The sequence below is a fragment of the Tiliqua scincoides genome, chromosome 5 (assembly GCF_035046505.1).
Source record: "Tiliqua scincoides isolate rTilSci1 chromosome 5, rTilSci1.hap2, whole genome shotgun sequence".
Lineage (NCBI taxonomy): Eukaryota > Metazoa > Chordata > Lepidosauria > Squamata > Scincidae > Tiliqua > Tiliqua scincoides.
In genome coordinates this window covers 87,232,926-87,253,234 of record NC_089825.1, presented here as the reverse complement: position 1 = coordinate 87,253,234, position 20,309 = coordinate 87,232,926, and the positions used below count along the sequence as shown (strand labels likewise).

Sequence of the window (20,309 nt, the reverse complement as noted above, 5' to 3'; positions counted from 1 at the left end):
TTATTTATACCAGCAGGCTGAAGAATATTTGCATGTTTATTCTGGTCATGGGGAGGGGGAAGAAAAAGAGCCGCACACCACACAAAATCTGATAACTAAATTCTGCCTCAACACATCTACAGCAGTTCCTCCAGCTTTAACCTTTCAGCATTATATTTCAAGCTTACAGTCACAACCATAAGGGCTAGAATTTTATTTTTTTGGTTGGGGGGGGGGGTTAAACAGAAGCTGAAATTCAAGATTTATGAAACATCCTGCTTTTATTTCAGGAAGCAGAGATCAGCTTAAAAGGGACTTGTAGGCAGCCTCCCATCCAGCCACTGACACATTAGAGGGCCTTGTAGCTTTAACAAAGTAATAATACAAGATGCATTTTCTGCATACTTGATTCAGGCCACTGATGTTTGCAACAAAAAATGTCTGATCTTGCATAGTGAAATCAGAAAATTCTCACAGGACAGAACACCTCTGTATAGTGGGCTGGGGACTGAAGAAAACCAGATTTTTAAATTAAGTATGGTAGTGAATACAGAGAAAGGAAGTCAACATCTGTGATGAGGCACACTGTAAATAAATAAAGCATGTAAATGAAAAGCAGGCATCACAATAGTACTTGACGTAGTACTAAATTTTCAGGATAAGAAACTACAGAACAGGGCACTATTCAAATCAGAAACACAAGCTGTGAATGGTACACCCTATGCACACTAATTTTAGACACTAAGCATGTGAAAATCTGTTGGAGCAACCACATTCTCAAGAAACTAAGCATCCTTGCCACAAAGCAACTGAAAGAAGGACTCAGAGAACTTTGTTTGGGGGATCAGAACTCATGGAATTACTCTGCCACCATCTAATTTCTCTCCCTTGCTGTGAAAATGAGCTGATGAACTCATGACTTGGGTACCTGCTAAAGTCTAACATTAGCACAGCAAGTGTGATTAAACTGACTTTCTGTGGAGAGAAAATTTCCATGCACGTGCTGTTGGTTGCCCATGCCAGACATGCAGGCAAAATCTGACAGGATCTTGAAATCATAAGAAAGAACAGTTAGTACAAGTAGCTTCCAAAGAAAATACTGTCTTGAATTGGTAAGATGATTTTCAAATGTCCCAAGAACAGGGTAAACACTGTTTGTACTAAATACTTTAGGGTAATTGTTTATAGAAAGTTGGACTCTCTTTACAGCCCCTTCCCTTCAAGGAAGACCTGACTAGTCACAGAAACACAGCCTCTCCCATGTTTCCAACTGTGCTAGCGTCATGGCAAGTGCTAAAAATATATACAGGTGGTGCCTCTGTATCCGCAAGGGATTCATTCCCAGACCTTCCGCAGATACAGAAAACCATAGATAATGAAATTCACAGTTTTCAGAGCCCAATCTTGCTCTGGTTGCGTCTGCAGCAGTTCTGAGCCTCAGAGAAGCCGGGTGGTGGCATGCAGCCTCTCCGAAACTTCTGGATGAGAAGTCATTAAAAATGCTCCTGACATCATTCCAAGCCTCAGGAGAGGCTGTGCACCACCACCCAGCTTTTCCAAGGCTCAGAAAACCCCCCAGTCATGACAGGAAAAAGGCTCTGCTCTCATCTGAGAGGTCTGCAGGGGGGTGATCCAGGAGTTCGGTGTCTGCGGTGAGGCAAATCTGCAGATAAAGAGGACTCACCTGCTTTCTGATTGTTACTTTTCCATTTCAGCAAATACCACTGTAGCAATACAAAAGTCTAGAGCAGGGCTGATCGAACCCCAGCCTGGGGGCCGGATCCAGGGTTCGGACAGACCCACCTGCCTGGTGTGCGGACCCTTCTGTTCCGTCCAGACACCCTGCAAAGTCCTCCTCGATCAGGGGACAGAGATGCTCTGGGCAGTCGCATCTGCCTGGATGTACTGCCATGTGGTCTTCTGGGACACTGGGCAGCAGATGCAACTGTGTCCCTGTCCCCCAATTGCAGAGGAAAGATACCCAAGCCCCAAATTTCCTCGGTCTGATTAAGGAATGGAAAGAGAACAAGCAACCCTGCCTATTAGCAGACAAAAATCTATTTCCATAATCAGATACTGTTCGCTGGATTGGAATCTGATCTACCTATGATGAAGAGGACTGCAATCCTTGACAACACTGAAATAAATGCATTTAAGACACTGCTTTGCTCTCCAACAGATTATCATGGCTGCTGCTCTAGAACTTTATTGGGATGTATGTTTATAAGCTGATCAATTTAGAACCATAAAATGTATGTGTAATTCATGCAACTGAGTGGAAAGTTTGATAGATCACAAAGAACTCATGGGAAGAGCTCCAAATATTAACAAAACCACACATTTTCATAATTAAATATGCCCACATATGGCTTAATCTGTATAAGTTGTGCATGGGTCAAGTTTCAGAAACTCTGTTCAGAGGCCTATGCTTTAATCATAGGTGACCAACATTCATGAGTCTTAGATTGTCATACAAGGTGAGAAAGTTTTAAACTTCCAGGCCTGATTTAGAACACACCAGGATTTTCCATTACAATTAAATTCTACTCGTAGTTTCATATCCTGGGGTACATTAATAAACTCCAGTTAGAACAAGCCAGATTTGCAAGGTTTGAACACAATGACAAATTTCACATTTTTTTAAAGTCAGAACTGGAAGTGTTAAAAAAGCTTTCTCCCCTTGCTCATGCAAAGTGAGGGAAGCATGCAAGCTCAAGGAACTGTGATCCATGTGATATCTAAACTGAATGAGATGCTTGTTTTTAAATTGTTTGAGTTTATACTTGCTGCCTGTGATAGCAATGAAAGGCCATTTCCCCACAGGATGACTGAATAGCAAAAGATGTCCCATTCTTAAGATTCTTTTAAAGTGGTATATTTGGTCAGGAAATCAAGGTAGAAGAGTGCCCCCAAATGACCGCTAATATTGTCTAATAATTATTGGGTCCAATGTCACTCAGTGACTTACACAGGAGTGGAGATTTGATCTAAGGCCTCACTGGTCCAACACTTTAACCACTATACAAAGCAGTCCAGTCACCCATTCACAGAACACAGATATCACAGTATTCTACAGGGGAACAAACACTATCTCCTTTAGGAACATGTAAACTAAACCCTATCATACTACTAAAGTAATAAGAATGTCAAAACAGACTGAGCCTAGGACAGCTCCCTCCCACATTCTGCTCTGCTGAGATACTTCTAATTAATCTACAATAACTCCCTCTGTGTGTGTGTGTGTGTGTGTGTGTGTGTGTGTGTGTGTGTGTGTGTGCGCGTGCAAAGCTATAAACATGAAAAGATTAAGTACCTGCAGCTACACAGTATAAATAATGGATTAGCCCACCTCACAATTTGACCTTGATCTAAGCCCACAGCACAGTGAAGCTAAATCTACTTAAAACAAAAAAGTACCATAGTCACTAGGTTTCCAAACCACTGGTGAGCAAGTTCGTGACCCACGACAAGAGCCACCCACTGACGGGAGGAGGAGCAGGAGTTTTTGGGATCGATCAGCAGTGCAGTTTCCCTGTGTAAGAAAAATACAGACTGAAGAACACAACTTCTGAAAAATAGTTTTGAAAGCTAGTCATGTTATAGACCCTGTTTAATCAAAATCTAAAGACCCAATGTTTGCATATGAAAACCACAAGGGTTAATATTTTATGTGTGCTTGAATGCAGTAAGGCATTCCTCGGGGCATGCAAGCAGGAAACAAACCACCAACACCCCTGAAAAGTCCCTGAAAAGTCTGTACTCTGTTAAATGACTGGGTTGGAAAAACGGCTCTTTGTTTAGAAAGAGTTCAACTCCAAACATCTTTTACAAGAGGATCTATTTATGGCACCAGTAGATTTAGGAATTTTTACTAACCAGAATAATGAAATCATGGGAGGTGGCTTAAAGGTCCACTCCTATGGCTTGGTAATACTTCTGATTTGTTCAGTGGACCTTTAGCCGAAGTGCCAAATGTTACTCCAACATAACCTATTGTTTGATGCCTAATAATATACCTCTCAAAAGTGAGATTTTACTGCCAGAGACATAGGGATACAGCACACATCAGAAGTTTAAAAAAAAACAACACCTGTCTTGCTGTGTTCTTTAGCACAATACACCTAGAGATGCTAAGAGGCTGCAATTAATCCACAAGGTCTAAGTTTCTTTAAAAGTAGAACTGTGCATACTAGAAAGCTTACTTGAAGTGACACACCAGAAAAAAGCCTCGAGACGTTTACAGTGCCCCTAGCAGAACTCAAGCACCACCCATATATATCCCATTTCAGGTCACCTTGAAGACTCTCACCTAGCCACCAGAGTACAACATGACAGAAAGCATGTGCATGTGCATTTACATAGTGCAGAAAAGTAACTTTTGGAACTTAGATGGGACTGAACCAGAGACTAGTTGAAAAAGGAAATAAAATCAAATATCACACCATGGTGGACCAAAGAAAGGGAAAGCTTCCTAATTCTCCTTGTAATCTTTCGCACATAGCTACCAGACTAAACTTCATTAAAGTGTGAGGACATGTCTAAAACCTTTTATCTACTCCAGATTTAATCATTCACTTGGCCAGCAGAGAGTCATAACTAGCGCTACAATATTTAAATGATTAAGTGGTTGGATTAATAGATAAAACACCATTCTGACAGGCTAAAAATGGTCAATATGTATTGTTTTTATCAGTAGTTTTTTTTGTTTTTTTTAATTACTTATAAAAACAGCTGCAATAGGAAAACCCAGAAGCCTCCGGAGGGTTCTGATCTGCCCACCAGTGGGTTCAGGGGACCTGCGGATAAAGGAATCCACACATAATGCATGTGGACCTGTAACTTTAACCCAAAAGTTCTAAAGGGCATGAAATAAAGAAATAAATTTATTTAATATACATATATACAGTATATAAAAATTGCTTTAATGTTTTTGATATGCTATTTTGGGACTAAGAAGTTAATTAGAAGATGCACTAAGTATCTTTTGAGGACAAGCCCCTGTAACAGAAAACAACCTAATTTTCTGAGTTTGTTTAACACTAACCCCTGCTGCCACTGCCGCCTCAAATTCCCAAACTGCAGCTGGTGAAGGTTCAGGGAAACTATTCCATAAAAATGGATGCTAACTCAGGGGAGTTTCTGCATCAGCAGCCCCAGGACAAATCCTCAGTACTGCTCTCTATATTTCCAGGAGGTTACAAAAGCAGCTGGGAATGAGAATGGAGACAGGGAAACTGACCAACATACTATGCATGTAGCTGAATATGCAGGAAGCCTGATTCATGGGGGTTTAAGGCTGAAACATTTGTAAAGTGAACCACAGCTCCAAAATTGTTAGAGAACATGGAATGTGAATGGAAAGACTTGTTGGAAAAATCCAAATAAAGGACTTACCACCCAAAACTCATATGGGAATACCAAGCAGGATGACAGATAGACAAGACCTATTTTCATCTTGCAGTCTCAGAAATATATCACTACCTAGAAAATTGTTTTTCATTCTCTGAAGGGCTACAGGGACAAGTGAAGATAATGTACGAGCCACAGATTATATGTTCTCTGCCCCTCTCTCAGAGCATGCTTCCCCTTAAGCATTGTACAGCAGGATGTCTGTATTGATTATAGTTAGAGCTAGTCAGAATTTGAAATAAACTTTAAATAGGTTTTGAAATATTGACTAAATGAAAATTCTGATTGGTCTTATCTACAGCAACCTTCAACATCAACCCAAGTTAACTGTACTTCAGTGAATCACGGTCAATTTATTCCTGAGAAAAGGATGGGGAAGAAAACATCCCAAGAGAGATTCCAAGTTTTGTGCCTGATTTTGAATGACTGCTCAGAGTATATTTGAGTATGGCCACAGAGTACTGAAGGAGAGGCAGAAAAGTATCTTAACCAAAAGTACTGCAATTATTAATTATTGTTGTTAAAGGTTTACGCTCTGAAACCATCGTTTTCAATCAATTTGTGCTTGGGAATCAGCTCAAGTACACAGTTTTGCAGATATCTCATATTGCTCAAGGGGAAAAATATTTTGGAAGAAGCTACTGTATTAATCAGCTCCTTGCGTGTCATCTGATAAACCAGGAAAAATTAGTGGAAAAGGATGCAGAAGGGAGAAAAGACAATATTTTAACAGCATACCTATAAGTAACAAGGCCCCAGTTCTCCATGGCACCTTTATAAAATAAATACAAAGGTTTATTGATATTGATACACAGAACCATTTCCTAAAATGTTTTACAATTCAATGAAATTCAGATTTTAGAGATAACACAAAGAACTTTACCAGCTGCAAAGTCTGCAATGGCTATAAGATCAATTTTAGGAAGAGGGTAAGGAACATTGAAGTAGTCCTTATAAAAAGGCAGGGTTTTAGCAGCAACCTGTGAGGAAAAAAATGAAACGAAAATGATAGCAGACATGGTGTTAGTCAAAATTAACTAGAACTGACATTTCCTATTGACCTCAATACACAACATTTTAACTTTTACTCCTAGATGGCTGCAGAAATTTAACAAAGTTCCCCTTGCCTCATCTGAAAAGCAGCATAAACCAGTTTCAAAACCTCAACTATGGACACATCCTTTTGCACACCCATGTGAAATGATCATATACAGTAATGCAACATGGACATTTTTTTGCTGAAAGGATGGAATAAGACTGAAGAAATCATGAGCACCTGGTTGAGGTGCCTAACATTACATCATGATGGTCAGCTGGTGGTCTAGGGGCTGGATACAGGCTTCAAAGTCATTTTAACCGGCCCCTAGAGCCTGTACAAAATTGAAAAACAGGAGTAAGTTAATGTTAGTCCTAGTTTCGCTTTTAAGAAAAAAAAGTGTTGGAGAAGGGATAATACAATGTCCTAATACAATGTCAAATCTAAGATTTTGAATACAACACCACAGGCACTGTCTAGACTCTAGTACATTACCTCTGAAGCCCTTAATTACTAGATTGTGCCAACCTCATTATGGAGCCTCTCCATTCATTCATGAGAGAGTCAATTTGTGTAGTAAACACACCTTGATTCTTGACCAATGCTTGGGAAAAACAGTGGTCCTCTTATTGGAAGGAGTTGGCAAATTAATAAATTAGACTTTGCTGTCTTAGCATTGTGACATTTTCTTCATTTCTGTATAGGACTGGCTGCTAAACATTTCAAGCTTGAAGTTCAAATGAGATGTCATCCTAAGAGTTCATTTTTGCTCGGCCTATAGGTGTACAGATTTGGTCCCTGTTGTGTATATGCAACACTGAGCAGAAATGGCTTAAAGTGATTTCATCTGCTATGAAACAATCAAGGATGGGGATAATTTAAGCATGTTTTACCTCTAATGCAAACTTTCCTTGTTCTGCTTTGCCAACAGGCGTGTAAACACGAACTAATATGCCATCGGTGGACCTGGTCTCAACGAAGTCATATTCTCCCACCACAAAAGCAACAAGATACGTTGACATCACAGGGGTGCGAGCAAACTTCACCTCCACCAGGTTTTCATCATCAGGGTAGGGCTTCCTGTCAGTGACGTTCTTTCAAGAAAAGGTTTGTGATAGACTTGTTAAGGTTACTGCAAAGCAACACATAAGATGGCAAGAAACATTTGGAGCTGGTATTTCCTAAAAATGTTTGCAATACCAAACTGTGAATCTATTCTCTTGCTCTGCTCACTAACGTGCCTTGCTCTCTGTACAAGTTTATTTACTGTGCATTTCCCCTAAAATGTCATTCCCCACACCTATCTCTATGCTTTCTTTCATGCTGCTCCTTATACTTGCAACAACCTTCATCAAAACGCTTGTGAATTTTTCATTAAACCCCAACACAAGACTGTCCAAGTTTTGACTGAATGATCCTAGTCTCTCCTCAACATTGCCTCCACAGCTGTCTGACACTTCCCTATCCTAACCCCATTACTCATCAACAATGTCTCCTCACCAAACACAGCAGAGGTATTTAACTTCCAGACTATATACAGCACTTAAGATGTTTATCGTGCAATATAAGAGTTTGGTAGCAGCAGTGAGCCATGCTATAGCTCAGTGGGAGAGCACCTGTTTTGCATGAAGAAGATCCCCGATTCACTCCCTAGCAAATCAAAAGCCAGCTGGGAAAAGATTCCTGCCTGGAAACTTGGAGAACTCCTACCAACCAGAGTAGAACATGCTGAGATTGATAGACGAGTGATTTGACTCAGCACAAGGAATTTCATATGTTCATTTAACAACTCTCACCACTAAACAAGCGGAAAGTTACTTGTTTTACTTAAGATACCTTTAAGTCACCCTTCAATGAATACTTCTAAGGTGGCATACAATAAAAACATATTAGCAGTATAAAAGGGCAGACAAACAGCAGCAAGTCATAAAACAGAAAAGATTAAAACTATGTTTGTTGATACAAACGTGGCCCGGTATCTGCGGGGGTTCCATTCCGGAACCCTGCCATTAACTGAAACTGCAGATACCAGGGAACACCCTCTCCCACTTCCCCAGTTTTACAAAAAAAACTGGAAGTGACTTCTTTTTACTCTCAGTCTGAGGCTGGCAGAGGCTGCAGACAGACATGCACAGCCTCTGCTGGGCTCAGAGGACCCTCTAGAGGCGAGGCGAGGATAAGTGAATCCACAGATAAATCCACAGATACAGGGGGGCCCTCAGTATTCTGAAATGTCTGGGCAAATACAAACAACTTCATCCAGTGCCAAAAAAATTGTTGGCACCAGCGAGAACATTCCAAAATGGGGGTGCTACTGGAAAAAAGCCTCTCCTCAGTCACCACCCACAGTTTATTTTTAAAGTAGCTGAATGCAACACACCATGAAAGTTGGGCAATACAGCACACTGAAATTTGAATCCAGACACAAACCATTATTTGCTTTTCTTAACCTTTAGTAAAGCATTAATTTGAATGCCTGAAGCATAGCTAAGAACTGGCTAAAAGCCTATAGAACAATTCAGATATAGCATTCCAATCTCAAAACCATACATTGATTGAGAATGTGTAGCGAGTTCAGGCATTCTTGTTTCTCCTCATGCATGCTCCTTCCCTCCATTGACTAACCATAATTTGGTGTTCTAAATGTATCAGACTATGGTCAGATAGCTGCTATCCAACAACATGTTGGAACAGTACAGGACACACAGATTTAAGCAATAATGTCTTCTGCATCTAATTGTGTATTTAGAATCTTTACAAAAGTACCCAAACCTATTTGTTCTTTTATTAAGTTTGCATCTGACTAGTTCACTCTTTAAATATACTTACCATATTTGACAAAGCCACCCTGTCTTTAGGAACCACCAATGATATATCAAAAGTTGCCTTGATGGCCGGCTCATCCCAACAAGGAAAGGCTCTGCGGGCATCAGTAGCCTGAAAAATAATCCAGATTGCTTATATAGCACAATTCGTGGCATCTGAGGTTATGATTCTGACAAAGAAATATTGCAAGTCATAATTGGCTACATTTCTCAAGCAGAATACAACCTTTGGACAACCTGATCAAAGAGCAGTACAGACATGCAGTGGAAGCTGCTATGGAGACTAAGATAAATGAAAACAAGTGATCAAGGAAAAGAGTAGGTACACAGGCATTCCAGAATCATGCACAGAATGGCAAGATCATAGGCATAAAATTTGGAAAGGACTGAGGGACATGCATATACTTTTGTTTTATTATTATTGTTTTAAACTACATGACACTTAGTGGAAGCGACTTTCCAGCTTCTGAAGGCTCTAACAATAAGCTGTCCTCCCTACAGTACTTTTTAAGTGTACAAAATTCATTTCAATCCTTATCTTTTCAACATGGGACATAGGTTATTAGTATCCCATTTTACAGACAGGACACTCAAAAGTAGTGATTGAGTCAAGACCAATCACCAAGTTCATAGGTCAAGCAAGATTCTGAACATTCTTCCAAGTTTTGATCCTCCATCCATGGGCAGGTAAGCAGAAGGGTAGATCAAGTTCTACAGGCAGAACTCTTGGCTACTAGGAAGAGTCTGACTCCCTACCATTTAACAATAGTGTTTTCTCTTCTTAGATTGGTTACTGAAATGAAGAAAGTTTAGGGGGAAATCAAGAGTGGATTTACAGGTGGAAGGACTGCAAGCTCAATTCTAGTACAAAGGCTCAAAAACCAGGATAAAATATTTTACTGTAGCAAAGTTTCAGGACCCTATCCATGCTTACTCTTACAACCCAATGTTAACCCTCTCTGATCACTATTGTCAATCTCCCAGGTTTCTATAACCAGTCAACTCTTCAGTATTTATTGGGGGGGACGGGGGACGACAGATTTATATTAAACTGATTTATATTAAGCATAGATTTATGCTCATTTATAAACTGGCTGCTGCTCCACTAGCAACAAGCAGAAATGAGTTGATTTCAAGAACGGTAACAAAACGTAGCTATAACTTTGAAAGTTCTTCATCTTCCTCATTACAGTCTAAAGTGCTTGGAGAAAGAATGAAGGAAGGGATAGAGTGCGGAAGACCAAGAAAGTTTACCTCAAACTGGGTGACAGCAGCAAACCGAGTGTCTCCAGAAGGGGTGGTGTATTTACTTCGATAGAAGCCTTTCATTTTATCATTCAGTTCTCCAACAAAATCTATCCTTAATGTCCCTGTCCCTATGGATAGAAGAAAAGGACATATGACGCATGAAGGTACTGAAGCCAGGTCATTTAAGTGGGTCAAAGTCTATAACAGTTGCCCTTATTAAGAAGTTTCTCCCTGTGCAGATGCTTATGGTTGCAATCCTATACACACTTACCTGGAGTAAGTCACTGAACAGCTGGAGTTTTCTTCTGAACAAACAATGCAATCCTACTTATGAGTACAAGCCTTCCAAATATATTTCAACTACGATGCCATTTACCTATCACAAGTCCACAACTGATTCTCCCCACTCTTACAACTGCATTCTACTTCTAGCAGACCACAGTTACATAAATCACCATGATGAGGGCAATAATATAGGGAGGATGCTGAAGAGGGTTGGATTTTAGAAGCTTGCTGCCAGCGTCACGTTATACAGCAAAACCAAAAAGTGCCCAGGGTCATAGCACAGAAGTTCCAGATATATAACCCAATTTTCTGAATCGAGTTTATAAAGGTCACACTATAAACCCTTTCCTCTCTGAGAATGCTTAGCATTCAAAGCTCTTTATTTCCAGTCATAACTGCCTTTGACCACGAGTCAACACATCAAACTCAACAAGGCACTAACCCTTTGTCAAAGAGCACAAATTGCTAGGCTTCGCAATGTCCAGGGCCAGCCAACCATAGTGCTGCCAAGTGAAACTTCTCCCGTCCTAAGCTGCACAGCTAGAACTACTTCCTACAATTATGTGCTTAATGTAGGACAACTCCTCCTGACACAGGTATCTGATGAGACATCCAGGTCACTACAGTAATAAAAATAAACTTCTGTAGAAGATAATTTGCTCTTGCTGGCAAAGGTATTCTATAATGAAAGTTTTAACAATTCAGTTCTAGAGGTAGACCAAAAGGGGTGATAAATGGAGAAGCTGCTGAGGAACTTGGAGCGCCCAATAATTACACAGGCCACCCTTTCAGCAGCACCACTTCTGCCAAGATGACACTTTGCAGAGCACCTCCCAGCTGCTGACATCTCAGTAGAGTCAGTGCACCTGAAATGGCAGGCAGTCCATGTGGTAATTGGGCTCTCCTGTATCTTAAAAGTATGATCAAGATCTGCATATTTTCTCATCTGTCATTGGCAGTTACTAAGTGAGAAAAAGTGTTTATTTCTGATAATCAACAGCTTAATGACATCACTTCCAACACCAGCAGAAGCCATGAACACTATTCAATCTGCGTATTGAGTTTGACTTCCCTGGTTTAAACCTTATGCTGCTGTCAATTTTCTGTTCCTATTAGGCAAAGTAAGCACATTTTCAACACTTCAGATTATGAGGTTTTTTTTTTAATTTATTGGCTTTTCCCACCATATGTTTTCTGTATTTTATAAAATAAGACTGATTAGTGACTAAAATGGCCTCATGAGGAAAGAAAAGTACGGACAGGGGGAGAGGATGGGGCAATGAGAGTGTACAGTTACTGAGAAAACAGAATAACCACGTCTATCTTTTGGCAGTGTGTGTCCAGGAAAGTTGACACGTTCATTGTCTTGCTGCCTAGGGAAAGATAGTATAGAAATATTCTACGTAAATGGTTGGCAACCTTCAGTCTCGAAAGACTATGGTATAAGCCTACAGCACCCGGTATTCCCATGCGGTCTCCCATCCAAGTACTAACCAGGTCTGACCCTGCTTAGCTTCCGAGATCAGACGAGATCGGGCATGTGCAAGGTAACAGTTGCTGTTCTAAAATTTCACACAATAATACTGCCAGTTCATGTAACAAGGAGTATAGATCAGTTATTTACTGTTGTGTAGAAGGTGCAGATTTTTCTGTATAAAACATAATGTTATAAAAATGTCAAGATTTTATGGACGACTCTCTTATGCCTTCACTAAATTATGTAAGATGATAGCTTCAGGACACAAAGGCCAAGGAAGCAAATATGTTGCCATCCTCAACGCCAGAGGGGACCCACACCAGACTCTTCCCCAAGTGCAAGTACTGCCCTGACTGACCCTCACATAGGTAGAACGCACAGCTCAGGAAGAAGTTAGAACAAGTACAGGCCCTCAAGTAAAGCTACTAAGAATTTTCCTTCCCCTCCCCATTCACATCTTCTTGGCTTAAAGGGCAAATTATCTTCTGCCACAGTTTATTTTTAAAACTGTAGTACCCTAACATGCCACCAGCCAGATCAAAAGGCTAAGACAGAAAACAGGTGTTCCCTCCTTTAACTGTCTCTCAGGGTCTCTACATAAGAGCCTTTTTCCATCCTAGGGCTCAGTTAGTAAAGGAAAAGGCATTAAATAAGACTACTACTATTATACTGTCCCTCTAAATCTATAGTGCAATTCCAGTTGAGGTTAGGACTGCCCCTACATTACTGGCATTCCAGAAGGGAGTTAATTTGCTCATTTTTGTTAGCATTTGACTGTTGTGTTTGCTCCTAGTAGTGTTGGTTCAGACAATGCTGCTTATTTTTCTTGTATTTTCTTTTGGTTGCTGTAAGTTTGACATTTTTATTTTTAAATTTTATATATTGATTTTATTTACACTGCAAGTTGATTTGGGCTGTCAGGCTAGAAAAACAGGATATAAATTTCTAAAAAAAATAATTTGGAATACTGTGAGCAGGTCTGGTCTGTTCAAGGAATCAAGAAGGGACATGACTGAAACTCATAACTGTGTATGGTGCAGTGAGGTAAGTTTTCTACCTAGAACCAGAGGTTGTTAAATGAAATTTGCTGGTGGGAGATTCAGGTCAGACAAAAGGAGCTACTTCGCACAGCACATTAGTCTGTGAAATGTGTTGCTAAATAATGTGGTAATAGCTACTAGCTTGGATTGCTTTAGAAGGGGATTGGACAAAGTTATGAAAGAGGTCTGTTAAAGGCTACTAGCCATGATGGATATGCATTGCCTCCAGTAGGATGGCTTCTCTCAAGCTTCTTTCACCACCTTAAGGAGGACGGGAAGCATTAGTAAGGCTATTTACACAAACATCCACTTATGCAAAGTTGTAGATTGGATGATACTGCTGTTGCTCCATCTGACTTTGGTACTTCATATCTAGCATGGAAGACATCTGGATGAAGTCCTCACTAAATAGAGACCAATGCTTCAAAGTAGAAACCAAAACTTCAAAGTTTGAACTATCAGTGTTAATGCTGGAGACTGACATAACAAAATACTACAAGCACTGAATCAGTGCTGAGTAGGGACTGTGAGAGACTGAGGGCCCAACCCTATCCAATTTTCCAGCTCTGGTGCAGCTGCAATGCAGCTCCGAGGTAAGGAGCCATACTTTGAGGAGGCCTCTGTGACTGCCTCCGCAACACAGGAAGCAGTGCATACCCCATTGGCACAGCAGCACCGGCACTGGAAAATTGGATAGGACTGGGCCCTGATGCCGCAATCCTAACCAACTTTCCAGCACTGACATAATGGTAAAGAAACGCCGAGATAAGGGAACAAACATTGCCTTACCTTGAGGAGGCCTCCATGACTGCCCCCCAAATGCAGGATGCAGCACATGCCCCACTGGCACAGCTATGTCAGTGCTGGAAAGTTGGTTAGAATTGTGCCCTGAACTGTTGTTTCCATCCTAATTGACAGGGGTTCTGTGGCCAATGGATTCTCTTGGTCCATGTGCTGCCAGACAAGAATGATAACTGAAGTTGCAGCAGTTATTATCCCTGCCCCACATCTAGCCAGGCTACCCACAGTGAGTGCCCAGTGATGATATGGTAAAGGAAGCATTGACACTCCAAATACCTTGAAAGTGAATGCCCAATCAGAGCAATGATGCAAGGTTCTAGGTTACAGATACAACCATGGAGATTCTACAGCTCCAGCTGGGCCCCTTCCTCAAGGCTGGCCATACGCCCAGCTTGGTGTGGCCTTCTAGAGACGACAATTTCATGATGTTTCAACAACCTCCACCTTAAAGATTGTCATGGTCTGTATTATGTGCAATCCAGAAGACGAGTCTAATGATGATATCCTCAAAATCAATCTCAATATGGAGCAAGATCACACCAGGGCCAGATCACCAACAGACAGAGATCAGAGCCTTTGTCAGAGCTGAGATGCAAGTCACTGAGGTTGTCAATGTCGCATCAACACCACTGATGGGACCTCAGAGGATTTTTCCACAAACTTGGCTTCTGAATGACATTTTGCCTTTTTGGAGGGGCAAATGTCCTCTGGTACCAGCTGCCTATACAAAATGGAACTTACAGCATTTGTTACATGTGGTGTTTTGCTTGTATTGTTTTCTACATATTATGCCATCAAATGAGAAATGCAATCATACATTAGGCTAACCCAGTGGTTCTCAAACCTTTTAGCCCAGGAACCACTTTTTAGAATGACAATCTGTCTAGGACTCACTGGAAGTGACGTCATGATCGGAAGTGACATCATCAAGTAGGAACATTTTTAACAATCCCAGGCTGCAATCCTACCAACACTTACCCAGGAGTAAGCCCCATTGATTATCATTGTTAAAAGCATATACATTGTAGCTTGTGAAAAGTACAGAAAAGTAGCTTGTGAAAAGTACAGGTATCCACAAATGTAGTCACATACCATGTTGGCATCAAGTCTAATATAATAATAATAAATAATAATAATACAGGTATTTATATACTGCCTTTCTTGGTCATCAGATTTCTCCTCAGACTTTATTCAAGGTGGTTTACAAAGGCAGGCTGTTCTAAATCCCCGTAGGTATTTTTACAATTGAAGAAAGGTTCTATCTTTCAAGAACCACACAACATTTCAGATGGATCTTTCTGATCTGGTATCACATTCTGGCCTCCAGTTGCCTCCCATACAAGCTGACAAGCAGCTCCTTCATCTCTCATTTGAAGGGCACCCAAGACACTTCTTCACTCACATCAAAGAGTAGGTAGAATAACTCGGCTCAGCTTGTCAGCTGCTTCAAGGTCTCACCATTCACGGAGCTGCTGGTGGCCTTGATCTGGCAACCTTCAGATGTTATCTTTGAGCTAATGGAGGCTCAACCCTCTAGATCAGACCTCCTGCCCATGTTTTACAAACATGCTTCAAACCATGGATTTTGATTCTGGTTTTCTGGCTGATTGCAAACCATGGTTTGTCAATTAAGATGTCATGTGAAACTATAGTTATGCTTTCTCAACCTTGGTTTGGCATAATGCTTGAATTTGAACCCCCTTGATTTTGGCTAGGTATTTCAAATAAAACCAAAACACCAGTTGTAGTAATAGTCTTCCTTCTCTAAACAAAGCTCACAGATATGCATACACTGAAAGATAAAATACTGAAATTAATGGGGAACCATCTGAAATTGGCTCATGACCCACCTAGTGAGTCTTGATCCACAGTTTTGAGAACTGTGGGCTAACCTATCTGTTAGGGTCAATTGGTATTTTATTATTGCTTTTCAGTATAAAGATTACTTTTAATGTATTAGGATATCTATTCTTTTAAGATAAAGATAAAAGATAAAGGTAAAAAAATCTTTAGTTTTTGGATTGGTATCTATTTCTCTTAGGCTATAATCCTATACCTACTCTCCTAGGAGTAAATTTTGCTGAATTCAAATGAATAGTTGTGCACTCGATTGTACTATTGACTGTACTCCTGGAGGAGTTCAAGAACCACCATCTTAGAGACTACATTGGCTCCTTCAGCAACACATTTTGCCTCAATCCAGAGACAATGTACTGTTTGACTCTCCAGCATCGAGAAAGCTGCTGCCAATGATGGAGCAGGAAGCAGGTCTGCAGAGGTATCAACTACTGCTGTAGTGGGAGAGAGGGTCAACTCCCAGAATGCCAACTCGATACAAAGCTCTCTACCCCGATCTTCCTCATTTGCCTGGAAAAATTTTTCAGTGGATGCAGGTATCCACAACTTGCTTTCTCCCATAAAGAGAAGACGTATCATACCCATCACTGCAGTTCTGCTCCACAGCACCAGCAGTTTTTAAAAGATGACCCTAACCCAGTGGTTTTCGAACTGGGGCATCATGATACCCCAGCCTGAAGACCCTGGCCTCTGCCCCCTTAAGAGGTGGGGGCAGCCAGGAGGCAGGAAAGAGGCAGCTGCAGGGACTGGGATGCACTCACCAGTTCTTGCAGCTGTCATCCTGGGCCCTGCTGCAAGCATCCGCAAGTCTCCCAACTCATCAGAAGTTAAAGTGGAGCAATCGCGCTCCAATTCCAGTTTTGCGGAGGCAGAGCGCGATCACTCCACTTTCACTTTCTGCAGGCTGGAGAGTCCTATAGACACTCGCGCAGGGTTCCCAGCACCCCAGGAAGGCTGCTGCAGGGCCTGGTGAGTGCCCTGTGGATCCCCAGGATCGCGTCGCTGCCCTCCCTCCACCCCCGCTGCCTCCCTCCCGTCCCTGCAAGGACTTACTGCAGTTTTCAAACTCCCTGAGTTTGAAAACTGCAGCCCTAACCTATTAATACAAACATTTTAATTTCTTTTTTATAAGAACTGTTAACACAAACAGAAAATAAAGATGAAACTGAAGTTAAAGTCTCTTAAAGTTATTGGCAGGATGAAAGTTTTTCTTTATGTCTACATTGATTGCAAATGAACCAAGGGACTGGGTGTCCTTCCTGCCCTTGAGCACATGGTGCACATGACACTTCCACAACTTGAGGACAGAAAGCTTGACAAAGCTCTGGAAGCTTCCAAGGTCAGCTCTGCATGTGCACAGAACTTTGCTACACAAAAGGGCACAGAAGCCATGGAGAATTAAAACTGTTAATTCAGATTGTTATAATCTGATATAATAGAATATCAGATTTTCTTCTCTTGTAAAGAGAAACCTTTACTTAATGGTTTTATTTTTGATAAAATTGTTTTGGCTCATGAAAGCATGAGCTCTGGTGAAAATTCAAATTAGTTTTTCATCTTCTTACCAAATTAAGAATTCATTCACTAGGCATTAAAATTAAAAACGTATCTGCTAACACTTATATAACGCTGAAGAAGAAAGAAGATTCTAGGATTCTAGGAATATTTGTTATTCTACCTTCACTTCTATAATAAAACTTCTTGGGAAAGGAATGAAAATAAGAGTCTTACCATTCAAATTTGGGTTTAACATAAAGAAGTTAAATTTATCTAATTTTTAATGAAATGCACAAATGTACATTTAGAGCAATGAAGTAAACAGTTTTAGATATCTGAAGAAAAAACTGTCAAAAGTCAAGGACTGAATCAATTTTCTAGTTCAAAAATAATTTAATATGCTTCATAACTTAAACAAAACCTAATGTATTACTCCATAGTTTCATCAGACTCAGGTAAATAAACCTATCAAAATAAACATATTGCACTGATAGTAAGATTCAAATTCACACTAAATTAGTAGAAATGGTTTTTCAATTTGCCAGGACATTAAAAATTTTGGAAAGTTTGCATGAGAAACCTAAATCTGCTTGTTCCAGTTATCAGCAGATCATGACATTCAGAGAGGTGATGACGGCTTTCACAAAGTGTGTCCCAACACAAGGAGGTAATGTGGGAGAAAAAATAGTCTTGCCTTAGAATGGAGTGCATAATATTCTGGACCCAGCTGAGTCAGTCAGATCAAGACATTTAGAGAGGAGCCTTTACCTTTTTGAAGTGTGCTGGGAAAAGAGAGAGTCACTTTCTCATCCTCATTCTGGTAGTTGAATCCCGTGGCATGGATTTCTGAAAAAGAAGCAAGAATGCTTAACATTGAAAAGATCAGCTGAGAACACTTCCTGTGACTTGAGGGCACTTCAAGATGTACCTGACAACATAATTCTAGAAGAATGCAATACATGATAATTAGCACATCTACCAAAACAAGATTTCCTGTACAGATACCCTGTTTAATACAAGAATTTCAAGGCAGTGAATTTAAACATAGCAAAACAAACCAATAATTTCATGGGCTGTTTCAGACAGATCAAAAGCATTTTTACTCTGAGGTTGAAGTCTAGCATCGAAAGACAAAATTGGAAGGATCTAAAATCTAGATAATATACACACCTCAGAGTGTTTTGGTACAAGACACCTTTGTGACATCAGATGAATGTAGCTATCCCTCCAGAAGTTGTTACCTGAGAACATCAAGCTTCCATTTTTAACAAGGACATGTGATGTCAGAGAAAAAATCTGAAAACAGGAGGGCAGCTTTGACCAACAGCTGCCAGCTCACATAGACAACTGAGCCTCTAAGGGCCCAGTGGTCTGACTCATTCATTGGAATATACACAACACTTCCAGGTGTTCATAGTGTTTTGCATACATTATTTTCCCTGGGCTGGCATGTACTCTGTCATTCTCTCTAGTTTCTTTTCCCTTCCTCCTGCTCTCTGGTTGCAATTCTACGAGTTCTAAGTGTTCTCGTAACAGTGGTTGCAATTCTACGAGTTATAAGTGTTCTCGTATGAACACTTACCTGGGAGTACACCTCACTGAACACAATGTAAACACTTCCAAGTAAACACATGTAGGACTGTGCTGTTAGGCACCTCAAAGAAAGACAACTCTTCATTCTTTTCTCTCCCTCACTTGCCTTCCTTCTCTTTCTGATCCTCCCTTCCTTCTACCACTTAACCGTTCTCCGTGGCCTTTTTTGTCCCTGTTCTCTCTGATTTTTCCCCCTTCTCCTGCAGTGGAGAGCAACCAAACTGATTACTGATTACTCATTTCCCTTATGAGGAAAGGCTACAGTGTTCGGGGCTCTTTAGGAAAAGGCACCCAAGCAGGGACATGATTCAGTCGTATAAAATTATGCAGGGGTGGATAAAGCGATGCTCTTTTCCATCTCACACAACATCAGAACCAGAGGACATTCACTAAAATTGAGTGTCAGGAGAGTTAGAACAAATAAAAGAAAATATTTCTTTACCCAGCATGTAAGCAATTTGTGGTACTCTTTGCCACAGGATGCGGCGATGGCAACTGGCCTATATACCTTTAAAAGGAGGTTGGACAGGTTTATGGAGAAAAAGTCCATTACAGGTTACAAGGCATGACTGTATGCAGCCTCCTGGTTTTATAGAAGTAGGCTACCTCAGAATACCAGATGCAAGGGAATGGCAACAGGATACAAGTGTCTTGTCATCTTGCTCACTAATGCATCTGGAGGGCCACTGTGAGATACAGGAAGCTCAACCAGATGGGCACTTGATCTGTTCCAAAGGAGCTCATATGATGTCCTCTCTGGGGCCATCATACATTCTTTGGTGACCAATAGATGGTTCTCCCTTTCTTTCCTCCCTTCCTTTTCTTTTGGTTGTCTTTTCTAGTGGCTGCCTGCTGATGTTCTTTTGCATCTTTTTAGATTGTGAGATGATAATAATAATAATGATAATAAGGATAATAATGATAATAAGGATAATAATGATAGGGCACTCCTTTACTGAATACAAATGTTATGCAGTTAAATAGAAAAAGGCTTCCCAAACCTGCAAGTGCCATGTGCAGACAGAAAAATTGTTTCTGAACATAGATCTGCTGCTATAACCAGGCATTCAAGTACAACATTTCTTTTGTCCAACCCAGGGGTGTCAAATATAAGGCCCACAGGCTGATTGTGGCCCCCCCAGAAGCTATTGATCCAAAACCCATTTGAATTGGGCTCTCCTGCTTGATAACGGAGCTCTCTCATACCTTGAAAATATGAACAAGAGTTGCACATTTTCACTTCTGCCGTTTGTTCTTGCCTA

General features: G+C 40.7%; 1 protein-coding gene and 1 pseudogene across 1 annotated transcript in view; both read right to left on the bottom strand.

Moving 5' to 3' along the window:
* NPEPPS (aminopeptidase puromycin sensitive) overlaps positions 1-20,309 on the bottom strand; it is a 101,266-nt gene that overhangs the window by 30,225 nt on the left and 50,732 nt on the right. Inside the window, exons 3-9 of the mRNA XM_066627646.1 lie at positions 18,223-18,300; positions 10,504-10,625; positions 9,254-9,361; positions 7,318-7,518; positions 6,272-6,368; positions 6,127-6,160; positions 3,397-3,511 (exon numbers count right to left, since the gene is read on the bottom strand). Coding sequence (XP_066483743.1) covers positions 3,397-3,511; positions 6,127-6,160; positions 6,272-6,368; positions 7,318-7,518; positions 9,254-9,361; positions 10,504-10,625; positions 18,223-18,300 — 755 coding nt within the window. The remainder of the gene's footprint in view (positions 1-3,396; positions 3,512-6,126; positions 6,161-6,271; positions 6,369-7,317; positions 7,519-9,253; positions 9,362-10,503; positions 10,626-18,222; positions 18,301-20,309) is intronic.
* On the bottom strand, positions 12,228-12,347 carry LOC136655003 (5S ribosomal RNA; annotated as a pseudogene).